This window comes from Petaurus breviceps, unplaced genomic scaffold, assembly GCF_028583685.1.
Source record: "Petaurus breviceps papuanus isolate PSGF00001 unplaced genomic scaffold, PetGlider_PUasm1.0 139, whole genome shotgun sequence".
In the NCBI taxonomy this organism is placed as follows: domain Eukaryota; kingdom Metazoa; phylum Chordata; class Mammalia; order Diprotodontia; family Petauridae; genus Petaurus; species Petaurus breviceps.
In genome coordinates, this window is record NW_027185697.1 from 17,582,365 (window position 1) to 17,597,785 (window position 15,421).

At 49.9% G+C, this 15,421-nt stretch overlaps 1 protein-coding gene across 1 annotated transcript in view; it reads left to right on the plus strand.

Moving 5' to 3' along the window:
• The window catches only part of LOC138145371 (dihydropyrimidinase-related protein 2), a 97,794-nt gene that overhangs the window by 65,919 nt on the left and 16,454 nt on the right, over nt 1-15,421 (plus strand). Inside the window, exons 8-11 of the mRNA XM_069067016.1 lie at nt 1,121-1,241; nt 5,883-6,039; nt 7,876-8,017; nt 9,626-9,796. Of these exons, the coding sequence (XP_068923117.1) occupies nt 1,121-1,241; nt 5,883-6,039; nt 7,876-8,017; nt 9,626-9,796 (591 nt within the window). The remainder of the gene's footprint in view (nt 1-1,120; nt 1,242-5,882; nt 6,040-7,875; nt 8,018-9,625; nt 9,797-15,421) is intronic.

The following is a 15,421-nucleotide window of genomic DNA, read 5'->3' on the forward strand; positions in this document are numbered from 1 at the left end:
ATGTCCTGTCGTCCTTCTTCAGCGCTCCTTGGGGCTAGCTGGGGAGGCTCAGTGTCCGACAGAAGCCGCCTGAGGACTCCCCTGAGGTTATTGAGCAATCAGTTTTAGAGTAAAAATGTCCCATCTCCTTCCTGGAAGTCAGTTAAACTCTCTGACCCTCAGTTTCTTTTTCTGTAAAATGACATGGGATGGACGTGATATCTCTGAGGTGCCTTCTACCCTCATCTGTGGGAAACCAGGCACTTGTGTGATTCTATTTTCCAGATGTTCCTCGAGCATCTGCTAAGTGCCAGGCATTGTATCAGGCACTTGAGATACAGAAGAAACTGTCTGTGCTCTACACGGGCTGATTTTGCAGTGGACGGAGGGTGGAGGGAAGAGAGGAGGGGACTGGAACACAGCATCTGTGCTGATAAGTCAGTGTGCCATGTATGAAGTGCATAAAAAGTTACTTCAGGAAGGTCTGGTGTGGAGCACGACCCCCGAGCTCAGGATTCTGTGAGGTCAAGACGGAGAGGGAAAACGTGGAGAGCCAGCTGTGCAAAGGCACACAGGGAGGAGATGAACTGCGGATAGGAAATGGCCAGTGGGAAGGGAGAATGAGCATAGGGAAGCAGCTTGAAGTTACCCTAGGAAGGTAGGCGGGGCTGAGATTGTGGAGGGCTCAGGCTGCGGGGCTGATTTGTATATTGTCCCAGAGGTAAGCAGGCAGGTAGGTGGCCCAGTGGATAGCGTGGTGCCTGTAGTCAGGAAGACCTGATCTCAAATCTGGCCTCAGATACAGCAGTGTGACCCTGGGTAAGTCACTTAATCCCCCTTTACCTCAGTTTCCTTATCTGTAAAATGAACTGGAGAAGGAATATCTCTGCCGAGAAAACCCCAGTGGGGTCCCAAAAAGTCAGACATGACTGAACAACAGCAATTTAGAGGTGATAAGGGGCTATGGAAGATTTTTTGAGTTGAGAGATGACAGGGTTAGATCAGAGTTTCAGGGATATTGGGGTGGGGAAAGCTTTCCAAGGGGAGTGTGCCCATGACTTCTAACAGTATTCAGGGAGGGGGGGATGGAGAGAAGAGCCTTTGGCCTCTCGGCAGCTCACACGTTGATGTTGTCTTGCAGGTCGAGGCCGAGGCTGTGAACCGGGCCATTACCATTGCCAACCAGACCAACTGCCCTCTGTATATCACGAAGGTGATGAGCAAAAGTGCTGCCGAGGTCATCGCCCAGGCCAGGAAGAAGGGTGAGTGTGCCCTGCGGGCTGGTGGGAGGCAGAGGCCGGGTCGCTCCCCGGGGAGACGATGCCTTTCCAGAGTCTCCTGCCAAGCTGGCTACTTTTATCAAGCTCCAGCATTAACCTAATTACAGTGAACTGAGGCCTGGAGCTCAGGTTACTGCTTTGTTCCGCTCCGAAGCCTTGCTTCTATTTAAAGTTACCACACTGCAGAGAATGGGTGGGAAGGCTCCATCTTCACCCTCTCCTATGCCAGGCTTGGATTTAATTCGATCCAGTCTAAATAAGCCGCCCCTGTGTACACCTGTGACGTCAGTTCCCATCTGGCCGTGGAATTCCTCTGGGGAATGCTGTGCAGCTAGAAGCCTTCTCGCCATGACTCGTGGGGCTTTCTGCTGTGATGTGGGCGGGGGGAAAGGGGTGAGGATGCCTTTCTCATTCTTGTTCAGTACATGGGTGATCTGGTCAATATGCGCATGTCCCCTAGTACTTATGCTATTTCCTATTAGTGACCCAGCACCTTGGGACGGAGGTAGGGTGGTGTAGCGAATGGGGCACTGGGTTTGAGGTCGGGAAGACTCTGGGTTTGAATCCTTCCTCGGGGACTTACTAGCTATTTGACCCTAGTTAAGCCTTAGTGCCTCAGTCTCCTCATCTGTCAAATGAGGGAGTTAGCCTCAAGGATCACTAAGGTCCCTTCTGTATTTAAATCTGGGGTCCCACGAGCTACTCTTTTATTTCTGAAAAGTCCATTTACTAAGTTCTCAAAGCTCCACTTAGGTTACTAAAGAAGAGGTATGGTAGAAAGAGCCCCTGAGCCAGGGTCAGAGGCCCTGAGTGAAGCTGGGTTCTGCTCCTTGTGGGGGTATTGGGCGAGTCACACCCTGTCTCTGGGCTTTGTTTTTCTCGAAGATAAAATGAGGGAGTTGGACCCTGTGAAGTCACTGCCAGCCCTAAATCTAGGGTCTGAAGAGGGAAGAGCACTGGATTTGGAATTAGGACATGGGGGTTCCTATCCCCTCACTTACCCTGCCTAGCTGTGTTACCTTGGGCAAGTAACTTCACCTCTCTAGGACTCAACCTTCCTTGTCTGTAAAGTGCAGATAAAAATACTTTTTCTACCTATCTCACAGGGAGCAGTAACAAGAAGATGGATTTGTAAATTGTAAAGTCCTCCTTTCTCTCCCTCCCTCCTCTCTCTCTCTCTTTCTTTCTCTTCCTTCCCTCCTTCTTCCCTTTTTTCTTTCCTCCTTCCTTCCTTTCATCCTTCCCTTCCTTTTTATTTTTTCTTTCAATTTCTCTTTTATTTGTTCCTTCCTTCTTTCTTCCTTCTGCCTCCTTTCTTTTCTTACTTTTCCCACCCCTTTCATCCCTCCCTTCTTTCTTATTCCTCCTCTTTTCTTTTTCTTTCTTCCTTCTTTCTCCTTCTTCTCCTAAGTGGACCCCAGGTTCTTCAAATTCAATCTATCAAACAGCTATTGAGCTCCTAGGCACTGGGATCACAGATAAAACAAAGGTGCCTGTCTTCAAGGAGCTTACATTCTACTGGGGGCATAGCTGATTTGCTGCCTGAGTAGGAATTAATAAAATGCGGGTCCTTTTTTGGCCCTCTCACAAGCCATACCCAAGGTATCTCCATGATGGCATATCCATTAATGGGCACCCATTGCTTCTGCTTCTGCTCTCTGGGGCCAAGCAGGACAAAGCTAACGCCTGCTTCCTGTGATAGTCCTTGAGATCTTGGCGCACTGACCTCCATACCCAGGCTTGATGGCATTGCTGGGGGGAGTTTCCTTACATTGATGAAATGACAAGTCCAACCCCCCTCCAGAAAAAAATCCCTAAAAATTTTAAAAGCAAGGCTGGTATAATTAAAAAAGAAAGAGGAAGAAAGCAACTAAGCAAAATTAACCAGTGTTTGTTTCAGCCATGTTTGAAAGCGTATGCAACACTCCCCATCCCCGCAGCCCTCACCTCTGCAGTGGAGTCTGGGAGGTTGCACTGGGATCATTTCCTTCTCTTTTTCAAGTTTCCTGAGAGTTCTGATTTGCCAGTTTAGTGTCCCCTTGGTGATGGGCAGTCAGTACCATGGCCTACATGCCCTTTGAGGCTCTGATGGGTGGCCCATTCTCTATCATCGACTCCAAGGCTCTGAGTTATACAATAGTTTCAAATGCCGCCCCAGCCCCCAGCCTCAGTGCATTCAAAAGACTTGGTCAATGGAGCCTGCTTGGGTTGATGTCCCAACAAAAAACTCAGGGCTCCAGCTGTACTGTGGGAACCACCGAGGGGGGCCCTGGACGGAAGCCCCGACATTTGCATTTCATAAAGTCTGTTGGTCAGTAGCCAAGGCTTTCTGGCTCTCACTGGGGCGGGTGCCTTTTCCCACCCTGACCATAAAGGAGAAGCTGGATGGAGCTGTTTGCTCCAGCCACCAAACCAGCCCTCACTTGGAGACTCCTGAGAGCCTGGGAATGCCCCCCTGGCTGCTGAGGGGCCTGGAGATCCCCAGCCCTTTAAAGGCTGTAGAGCATGTTGTACATTGGTTTTTTTTTTTTTCTTTTCATATATGAGTCACAACTACTTCAGCAGGACCGGCAATAAAGATATTATTATTCCCTCATTTTACAGATGAGGAAACTGAGGGTTAGAGAGATTTGCCCAGGGACCACAGCCAGGAAGCATTAGAGGTGAGATTTGAACTCAGGTCTTGCTGACGAAGTCTGGTGTTCTGTCCACTCTTCCATATTTGAGGTGGCTAGGTGGAAGAGTGAGTAGAATGCAGACCTTCTGGGTAACCCGGTTCCCCTCACCACCTTTCTCTCCCAAATCACCTGCTAGCTAGCCTATATTTTGTACCCAGTTCTACACATCGACTCTGTTAGAGTGTGAGTGCCTTGAGGGCTGTTTTTATCTGTTCCTTAGCAGAGTGCCTGGCTCAGTCAATGCTTGTTGACTGACAACTTCCTTGAGCCTCAGTTTCCTCACCTGTAAAATGGGCGTAGTAATAGTGTTTCCCTTACCAGGATGTGAGGTTCAAGTGAGATTACATGAGAAATGCTTTGTACACCTTAAATAGAAAAATGTTATCTGTTTAGTTTGTAGGCTGTGCAAATGTTAATGATCTTTATCATTTGGAGGCTTCGTGGGATAGTGACTAGAGATTAGGCCTGGCTTCTGTGCGACACTTAACCTCTCAGTGCCCCATGCAATGTTTTCAGTTGCAGGGAAGGTGTTGACTTGACTTGGTAGAAGGAACTTCCTCCCCCTGGAGTCCCCTGTATTGTGAAATTGTATGGATATCCTCCACCCCTGTCACCATCATCATGGCTGTTTGAGGAGTGGTTGAGGGAACCAGGATTCAGAGATCACCTATTTAGAGTCTGAAGGGACTTCAGAGGCTGTCTAGGCTAACCTCGTTTGACAGATGAGGAAACTGAGTTTTGGCGATGCTGTGGCTCGCCTCCAGCCACAGGTAGTGAGGGTCAGAGGTGGGATGTGAACCTAGTTTTTTTTTTCTTCATGATTCTAAGCCCAAAGTTCTACCCACTAAGCCATACTGCCTTTAGATTTCAGGTGGACCCTGCTGGCTCTCTCTGAGCATTTGAAAGGCTCTTTCTTATGCCTGCTCTTAAGAAGATTACATTGCCTTTGGGGAAATCAGAAACAGCCAGGGAAAGCAACACCGAGAGACTATTTCTGTTTGGTCCCAGAGGCCGGAATTAGGAACCAGAAATCCAAATTGCAGAGAAAGCACCTTAGGCGTGATGAAGAAGAAGGCCCTCCCTAATCGTGTCTCTGGACAGATCTCTCTAAGCCTCAGTTTCCCAGAGGTGGAAGGGGCTGCCCTCCTCCCAGGAGGTGGCTTGCCCATGCCTGGAGGGCCATGTTTCTGGTGCTTGTGTGGGGAAGGCTTGTTTGGGTAGAGAGCATGGCCTCTGCAGCCTGTTCTGCCTCTGAGATTCTGGGCATATTTTCAGAGCCCTGGGGAGTGCTGCCATACGGACAGGCCTCAGGTCGGCCCAGCTGAGGCTTTGGAGAATGTTTATTTTTTCCTTACATGAGCTCCTTCCCCAGGGTCCTGACACCCTCCTGGCTTGGGGAGTTTTTCTTCCTTCTCTGGACTGAGCCGCCTGGGGCCCTGCCCAGATCCGTCACCCACTCAATTCTCTGTGAGATTCCTGAGGGGGGAGGCCCTCCAGCATGGCTGGAGGAGGCAAACAGGGTGGTGTAATCTATTTATCAAAAGATAAGTTGGGCCTCTGAAAGGGCTGAGGGGAGAGGAGGTGCATTCTGTTCTGGGAAATGTCTGGCCAGAGATGTTTGCGTTTAGGAGGTGTGAAGAGGGCCAGAGCTCTACTCATACCCTTGTCTGAGGGACTTTCAGAGAGAGTGTGGTGAAGTGGTCAGAGTGCTGATTGTGGAGCCAGGAGACCCTGGGTTCAAGTCCTGCCACTGGCCCTTGCTAGCTGTGAGACCTTGGGCAAATCACTTCCTCTCTCAGCCTCAGTTTCCTCTGCTGTAAAATGAGTGGGTGGGAGTACATGGTGATGGAGATGCTCTTGGCTTTACATCTGTGGTCCTGTGGCCTGGGGGAAGGAGCCTGGTGTCACATGGTGATGCTGATTGTTGGGGTGTTGTAATTCCTAGGCACTGTGGTGTATGGGGAGCCCATCACAGCCAGCTTAGGGACGGATGGATCTCACTACTGGAGCAAGAACTGGGCCAAGGCGGCCGCTTTTGTCGCCTCTCCGCCTCTGAGTCCTGACCCGACCACGCCCGACTTCCTCAACTCCCTGCTCTCTTGGTGAGTAGCGGACACTTCCTGACACCTCCAGGTTCCCAAGAGCCAGGGCTGCCTCCTCCCCCACTTTCTTGTCCTCATTCTCCTGTAGACCCAGCTTCAATCCCATGTGATGGACTTGAGGGATGAAAACAGGCTTGCAGGCAGTTGCTCATTTCATCAGCCTGGCCCCAGCGATGATGGACACTCTGGAAGCCTCATGCTAGCACTGAGGAAATCTAAGCAGTAGGGTCGAGGGCCAGGAGTCCGTGTCACTTGGGGATCCTTTAAAGGAACGAGGGATGTTCAGCCTGGAGCAGAGAAGGTCCAGGGGGCATGTGATCGCTACCTTCAAGGATCCCAAGGGCTGACATCTGGAGGAGATATTTTAATTGTTCTGTTTGACCCCAGAGGACAGAACTAAGAAAACGGAGAAGCTACAGAGGGAAATTTGAGTGAAATGTAAATAAAAACTTCTGAATAGCCATCCAAAAAGGAGATGGGCTGTCCCATGAGACCCCACTGAAGGTCTTCAAGTCAGTCAGTTAACATTTAGTCAGCACCTTCTATGTGTCAGGCACAGTGCTGGATAGATAGGAAAACAGACAAATGATAGTGTCTGCCTTCAGGGAGCCCAGTCTAACAGGGGAGACAGCATGCAAACAGCTATGTACAGACAGGCTACAGATGAAGAATAAATGGGACAGGGAAGGCACGGACATTAAGGGGACATGAGGAAGGACTTCCTGGAGAAGGCAGGACTTTAGCTGAGACTTGCAGGAAGTTAGGGAAGCCAAGAGGCGGTGATGAGGAGGGACAGCACTCCAGGCGTGGGGGACAAGCCGTGAACATGCCTGGAGTCTTCTCTGAGGAACAGCACAGAGGTCGCTGTCACTGGATCTCAGAGTGCATGAAGCCTGGAAGGGTGAGAAAGGGTCAGGTTCTGAAGGACGTTAGAAGCCAGAAAAAGTGGTTTATGTTTTGTTTTAATTCTACAGGTGTCAGGGAGCCATCGGAATCTGTTGAAGGGGGCCTTACGTGGTCATACTGCGTTATAGGAAAATTACTTGGATGGTTGAGTGGAGGCTGGTTGATTACAGATAGGTTTTAGTGGGAACCTTTTGTTCCTTGGTGGTGGGGTGGTGTGTGGATTAGACTAGCTAGCCTCCGAGGCCCCATTCCATTCAGAGATTCTGTGATTCTGGCCCCTTGGTCAATGCTGCACTGTGGGGACAAGCTCAGTCACTTCCTGAGGGACCCAATAAACTTCATTATGTAGTTATGCCTTTCAAGAGTTTCCAGTTGCCTGCTTAAGGACAGTGTCTTAGGGAAGCCCTGGTAGTTTTGCAAAATGCTTTATTGATGCTTTAAAAAAAAATCACTGTCACTGGTAACTCCACCCCTCTTCCTCAAAAGCACTCTCCCTAATAACAACTAACACTAAAATACATTGACACGTTGGCCTTGTGTGAAAGTGTATGCCTGATTCCATCCCCATAGGCCACTGTCTTTTTGCTGAGAAGTAGCAGGCATCAAGCCCCAGTGTTCTCTAGAGAAAGGATAATTAGTTCCAGTGAGTTTTCCTTCTTTCTGGGGAGGAAGATGGGCTCGCTCAAATAAATGCTGAGGGTCCAGTATGCTGGACTTTTGCACATATCCTCAAGGTTTAGTGGAAGTGAATGGTGGCCTTCCCTCCACCTCTAGGTACAGATCTCAAGTATATCTGAGAATGTGGATGGCAGTGAGTATCTCTTCATGCCCATCTCACATGCCAATGGCAAAGCAGGCTTCAGCTTTCAGGGCTCTCTCATCTGCTTTCCAGTCCCTCCAAATTCACTGGCTGTGATACTTGCCTTTCAGTGGGGATCTCCAGGTCACTGGCAGTGCCCACTGTACCTTTAACACTGCGCAGAAGGCCGTGGGGAAGGATAACTTCACCCTGATTCCTGAAGGCACCAATGGAACTGAGGAGAGGATGTCTGTCATCTGGGATAAGGCTGTGGTATGGCATCCCCCAGTCCTGGGAGGGTCCCCTGCCCAGGGGTCGTGGCATTCCAGTCTGAATGGATTCTCAAGAGCTCCCCCCGCCCCTCAAGTTACCATGTATGTCCTCATCTGATTATCTGTGGCATGCCAACAGTAGAATGTAAGCTCTGTGAGGACAGGGGTTATTTTCCATTTTATCTCTATGCCCTGGGCACTTAACTGAATGGGTGGACATTGAATACATGTTTGTTGGATCTCACTGGTTTGGCTTTGCCCCTTTCTGGGGATCCTAGAAGTGAGTCTGGGTTTTTGGTGAATCCCTTGTGATGATTGTTGATAGTCTTTATTTTTGTAAGGGAGGCTTCGTAGTCTTACACATTCAAGGCTAATCCATATCAAGCTGGATGGCGTTCTTATAAAAGTCATGTCTTCCTTTTAATGATTATGGCAGTGTCTGTATATAGGCACATATGCCCTGAGAGGCCTTCTCCTGTAGGGGACAGAGGAGTGCTGGCCCAGGAGGCGGTCAGCATTTAGTAAGCACCTTTCATGTGCCAGATAGTGTACTAGACAATGGTAGTACAAAGCCAAAATGAAATGGGCCCTGCCCTCATAGAGCTTACATTCTACCAGGCAAACAACGTGTACAAAGATAAGTAAATTCAAGATTCAAACTGTGACTTTTTCATTTCTCAGTCTACTCCTCTATATAGTGAAGGGCAGCTAGGTGGATCAGTGGATAGAGTGCCGGGCCTGGAGTCAGGAAGACTCATCTTCCTGAGTTCAAATCCAGCCTCAGACACTTAGTAGCTGTGTGACCCTGGGTAAGTCACTTCACCCTGTTTGCCTCAATTTCCTCCTCTGTAAAATGATCTGGAGAAGGAAGTGGCCAGCCACAGCAGTATCTCTGACAAGAAAACCCCAAATGGAGTCATGGAGAGTCAGACAGGACTAAAACAGCCAAACAACAGTAAGATAAAGGGGTCAGATGAGACAATCTGACATCCCTTTCAGCTCTAAAATTGTGTGAAAAGATACTTGGTGGATGCCTGGCCTGGCTTCACACCATGACGGATGTGGTCTGATTGTTCATAAGTGCCCCGGGAGATGCTGTGCCCTCCTCTGGCTTTTATCTCTGAACTCAGAAGCCGTGTGGATTGGTCTGCTCCCTGCTTCCCTGGGTGCGCTGCCCCAGACTGGGATAGGGTTCTCCCTCACCTCTGACCTGTAGAATCCCTGGCTTCCTTCGGAGCACAGTAAAGGTGCCTCGCCCTCCCCTCACATGAGGCCTCTGCTTATTGGCACCCTCTCCTTGTGAGCGTTTTCTCTAAAAATGACTTTTTTATGCCCTTTGTGTTTGCTTCTCTATTCATGTTCTAAGATTTCGTCTTAGTGGGAATCTTCCTGAGGTGCACACTCCCTCCGTGATGCAGATCTGCCACTCTTTTGTAACTTACAGGCTTCTAGACTTGCTTGAAGCACGATTGGTGCCCATGGTCACGCAGCCAGGATTTGAACTCAGATCTTCCTGACTTCAAGTCTGGTACCTAACCCATAAGAGGAATAGAATTGTGATCCTTTTCAGGGAGCACTGATTTCGTTGTTTGGTTTTTCTCTTCCCCAGGTGACCGGAAAGATGGATGAGAACCAGTTTGTGGCTGTGACCAGCACCAATGCCGCCAAGATCTTCAATCTTTATCCCCGGAAAGGCCGCATTGCTGTGGGCTCTGACGCTGACCTCGTCATCTGGGACCCTGACAGTGTCAAAACCATCTCAGCCAAGACTCACAACATCGTAAGTTCCTCAGACCATGCAGCCCTTGCCTGGCCAAGGTGTGCTACAGTGGAGCTGGGGACAGAGCCCGGCTTCACAACCCACTTGTGGTGCTTCCTGCCATCATGACCTCCTGAGCAAGGTGCTTGACCTTTCTGGGCCTCAGTTTCCTCATCTGTAAGATGAAGGAGACAGACCTTTGAGGTGCCTTCCAGCTATAGAATAATCATCTTGTGATTCTCTGGAGAGGCCATAGGGAGGGTAAAGAGCTCAAGATTGGGGGGGGTGTTTAGAGTTAAAAATGCAGCAGGGATAGGGAGTGGGTTTATTTTTCTTGTAGGAAACATTGAGGAAGAGAATTTAGGAGGAAAAATAATTCCTTCCCTTTGCAATGACAGGCATGTTGCTTACTATACTCTCCATCAGCATTTGGATGCACTCTGGGTTCTTGTCTCCAGGGCTCGGAGGCCCTGATGGATGGGGGTGCTTCAAGGTAGCCCTCCTCAGGGGCAGCCGGCAGATTTCTGTAATTGTTGGGCACATCTCTGAGCTCGGTGCTAGATGCAGGGGAGCTAAGGGAGGTAGTTCAAATGAAGCTCCCCCTTAGGCAAGTGAGCTGTTTTAGGAGGGCCATCCCTTCTCTGGGGCTGCGGGGGGATGGTGGAGCAGAAGCAGAGTCTTGAGAGGATTGTTTCTGAAGCAGAATTGGCCCACCTGGGACGTGGCTTTTGGGCTCCTGGGCCTTAGTGCCACAGCTTAAACGAGAATTCAGGGCACATCTTCCTTGCATTGGCACTCATCTCACTGAGGTTTTCTCTTCAATGAAATCACCTGAGAAAGGGTGACCTTTGCACAGAAGGTGGGCAGCTGTCTAAAGCCTTTGGTTTGGAAACCAGTCCTCGATGATTTATGTTCCTAGGCAATCTCTGGAACCATTTTCCCAAGGTTTCAAGGCATTAGAGGTTTGCTGGGGATTTCTTGAACCCTCTTTCCAGCAGCTGTAAAACGTAACCTGTACTAGCCTCGGAAACTGCCTGGTTTAACAAATATGTTCTGAAAGATTCCGAAGACCTGCGGATCTTAGTGGACTCCAGCCTCAATATGAATTAATGGTGTGACATGGCAGCCATAAAAGACTAATGAGATCTCAGGATCCGTTAAGAGATGTAGTGTTCAGATGAGAGGGGATCGCCACATTTGACTTTTACTGGACAGATCAGATCTTAAATCCTACTTTTGGCGAGAAGCCTTTCCTGATCTGTCTTAATCTAAGTTACCCCACTCTGTCCCATATATGTCTTGTCCATAGTTGTTCACATGTTATCTCCCTCATTAGACCAGGATCTCCATAAGAGCTTAACCTAGTGCTTGGCGAAGAGTGAACACTTAATAAATGCTTGTTGATTGACTGACCAGTATTGTTTGGAAAACCATCGACAGATTGGGCCACATGTGGTAGAGGGTGATCAGGATCAGGGGGGCTGGAATCTCTGGAATCTGGAGACGTCAGGGCTCAGGGCTGCCTGGGGTTGCTGACTTCTAGTGTTGAAGGGTCATCATTTGGAAGAGCCATTGGACAGATTCAGTTCTCACAGTAATGGGGGAATGTACAGACACAAATTTAAGAAAACTCTTTGGAACACAAGGGTGCTAAGGTTGGCGCCTTTCTCGGGTGGGAGGGGCTAAGGGTTAGCGCCTTCCTGGGGGTGGTATGGGCTCCCTCTCCTCAGAGGTCCTGGGGCCTCTCATCGGAGTGCTAGAGTGAGGACTCTTTTGGGTTGGAGCAGTGTCTAGCACCTTGCTTGGCCCAGAGCAGGCGCTTAATGGTTTGATCGTGGGTGCTGCCGGCCCTTTTGTCTCTGAGATCCTTCCATTTCATGACCTCTTTGGTAAGAATGAGGCCTTTGAGGATGGGCAGGGCTCCTGGAGGGGAGCAGAGGAAGGGGCAGTTCTTTCAGGTCCATCTGCAGCTGAGTGGGTCCCAATGGTGAAATTTGGATTCAGTTAAAAGGGCTGCACTCGAGGACCTAGAGGGCCACATGTGGTCCTCCCCTGGTCCAGAGGATGCGTCCTCCTGCCCACCTCTCACACCCAAGGGACCTGACTTGTGGTCCCCACTCCTCTCACCACCGTGGATGACCTGGTCCTAAGAAGGCCCTAAGTTTTTTGGAGGGCTTTTGGAAAATGCACTGAGGAGGCTTCCCCATCTCCACCCCACCCCCTCAGTGTTTCCTAGGTTGTACTAATGCCATTTAATTTGGAACATTATCCTAATGGGTTTTAACAGGCCCGCCTCCTTTCATTGGAGTTTTCCAGGCATGAGGCCAGATTGGTAATTTGAGGGGAAGCAGCTTGGGGGAGGGGGAAAGCCTTTGGACTTGGAGTCAGGAGACTGGGCTTCGCTGTCCTGGGTCTAGCACGTACCAGCCGTGTGATTCTGTCCCAGTCCTTTAACTGCTCTTGCCTCAGTTTCCTCATCTGTCAAACAGGGGTAATAACTCTTACCTTAGATCCTTGTGTGAGGAAATCATTGGAGCCTTAAGGCGCTGTGGGAAAATGAGCTTTAGGAGATGGTTGTTACTGGACTGAGGGAGGTGGAGCACTCATGGCCTTTCCATTTGATTTGGTTTAATTGGTGCCTTCCGTTTTTACTTTATGTGCTCTCTTTATTTTAAAGTTTTTCTGGTTTCATTTTTCCATCAGTCATTTCTGAATATCTCACTTCCCTGTTTCCTGTCCAGAGGACCAGCCTTTTTAACAAAAACAGAAAAAGAAGGCAGTTAAGCAAGACCAACCAGCACACAGCTTGCAGCTGAAAGTGCCAGCAGTGTTTCACACCCGTAGGTCCCCACCTCCCCCCAAAAAGGAGGGAGAGAGCGTGTGGTTGGTCCTGTGTTCGGAGGCGCAGCGTCTGGGCTCTGAGGCCCCTCGGCTCTGACCATGGTGCTGGACTCATCTGGAAGCCCCAGGCCTGTCCCGTAGCATCGAAAGCTTGGCTTTCCCTCCTTCTTCAATGAGAGAAGCGGCATTCGCCTCTAGTGCTGTTTCTGGTGAAATCCGTGCATATAATGTCAGGTGAAATCTAGGAAGGCTCCCAGCGTGGCTGGGGAGGACAGAGACAAGGACCTGCATCTTTGGAGAGATCTCAGAGTCATCAGTGTCTGTGTGTGTGTGTGTGTGTGTGTGTGTGTGTGTGTGAGAGTGTATCTGTATGTCTGTGAGTGTGTCTGTGTCAGTGTGTCTGTGTGTGTGTGTGTGTCTGTGTGTGTCTATGTGTGTGTGTCTGTATCTGTGTGTGTGTGAGTGTATCTGTGTATGTGTGTCTGTGTGTGTATCTGTGTATGTGTATATCTTTGTGTGTCTCTGTGTATAAGTGTATCTGTGTGTGTGTGTGTGTGTGTGTGTCTGTGTGTGTGCAGGAGCAGGCCCTATGCCGGACAGCAGAGATGCGAAGACCAGAAACAAACAGTCCTTGCCTCAGGGAGCTGATGGTCAGTGTACTGCTGTCTGGAGCTCCCCTCACTGATGCAGATGCTCAGCTTGTCTGGTTTATCACCTTAGAGGACGTTTGGAGGCAGCCGGTGGCTCACTGGGTTCAAATGCAGCCTCAGACCTCACTATCTGTGGCACTCAGTCTCTCTTTGCCTCTGGAGAAGACCATGACAAACCACTCAGTACCTTTGCTCAGAAAGACAAACTCAGGGGACAGTGTTGGGGCGCTGTGGTCTACAGGGTCATGAAGAGTTGGACGTGACTGAATGATGAACAACAGAGAATATCTGGGGGGCGGTGGTCACATAGCAAGTCAAGTCCATAAGCATTTATTCAGCACCTACTGTATGCCAGACCCTGCTCAGCATCGCAGATACGGAGAAAGATGAGAGTAGTCCCTGCCCACCAGCAGAAGGATCCAGGGTGGCGCTGCAGGCACTAAGGGCCCAGCCACCAAGGGTGGGCACCTCCCTAGCTGTCAGGGGCTACTGGTGCTGGTGAGGGCTGGGCTGGGTGGTGTCTGAGGCCCTCCCTGATTGGCCGAGCTGAGGGAGAGGCTCAGCAGCAGGGCACGGCCCAGAATGGCCACGGGCACAGATCTGAGCCTGGCTGTCTTCCTAGGGTTATGACCAAGGGGACTAGATTCTGCTTGTGGATCCATCGGTCACAGGCCAGCTAGCCCAGCTCTTTCCTTTTACAGAGGGGGAAGCCAAGGGCCCACAAAGATTGTAACCAGCCCAAGCTCTCACAGAGGCAGGTTTTGAACCCATCTCTTAGAATCATAGGTCTGAAGGGACCTCAGAGGCCATCTAGTTAAACCATTTCTTTTTACCAGTGAGGACCAGAGAGGTTAAGTGGCCACACATGCATAGTAAGCCTCAGTACGATTTGGATCCAGATTTCTGGACTCCAGAGGCAGTGCTCTCTTCACTTGGTCACTTCCATCTTGTGGCCTAGAGGGTCTCAGTTCTTGTGAGGGCCCTGCAGGGCCCCTCCCCCCATCCTTGCTGCTTTTGAGGAGGGGAGGTGTCCGGAGTCTCTTCTGCCCAGGCTTATGTTGTCTCTTGGGCCATCCTCAAGTAGCCTTGTTGCCCTCCTGTCAGTACTTTCCAGCCCTGGGATGAAGACAACAACAAGCTCTGCCTGATGTCAGTGGGTGAGGCTGCTTCCAGTATCCTGAGCCATTGTGTGAGAGCAGAGCCATTTAGATGGGTTCCTGGAGCTGGGGGCTGTTTCAGGAAAACCCCCCACTTGGCTTTTTTTCTTTTTTCCATGAATGGTACATGCACACCCGTGCCATTGCTGACAGGCTCCCTCCAGGTCCGGAATTCCAGATCGGTTGTCCAGGGAATTCTGGGAGGGAAAGTACCTATTGTTCTCTCTGGGCCGATTCCAAAACTCTGAAAAGAACTTTGGGAGTGGAAAATGGTGCAGCAAACAGTCAGCTGGTAAATGTGCTGATTACGCCAGAGCCTTCTTTGAACACGACTGTGTTATTTGGGAGACTGGGGCAGGAGCTTGGGCACATCAGGGCCCTGCACACAAAATGGCCACGTGTAACAGCAGGGCTGGGGAAAAGAGGGATAGACTCGGCATTGCCAGGGACCTGGCTTTGAGTCCCATCCTTAACACATCATCCTGGGGACCATGGGCATGGCAGCCACTTCACCTCTCTGATCTCTTATTTCCTGATCTTTAAAACGGGGTTAATGGTATCTGTGGTACATGACTGCCTTGTGCATTGGGGGGAGGGTTGGACCAACCATTGGTGCAGGGAACCCCTATAAGGGAGCTTATCCAGTGCAGGGAAGTCCCAGGCACAGATCTGAACCCCAGTGCTTCTGCCCAGCTCCCTCTCCCCCGTACCCTCGACTTCATAACAGGATTGTTGTGAAGATCGAATGAGAAAATGTATGGAACAGTACTTTGTAACCGAAAAGTCTAGAAGAACACAGTGGACTTGAGAGGCAATAGAGCCTAAATCCTTCCTCCCAGCACCAAAAGGGCTAATTGATTAACAAGAATTTCTTAAGTACCAATTATGTGCAAAATTTGGTGCCAATGTTAGGCAGACAGAAAGAGACACAGACACAGGCAGACATAGAGAGAAACAGAGGGAAGGAGGGAGGCAGGGAGGGAGAAAGAGAGACAGAG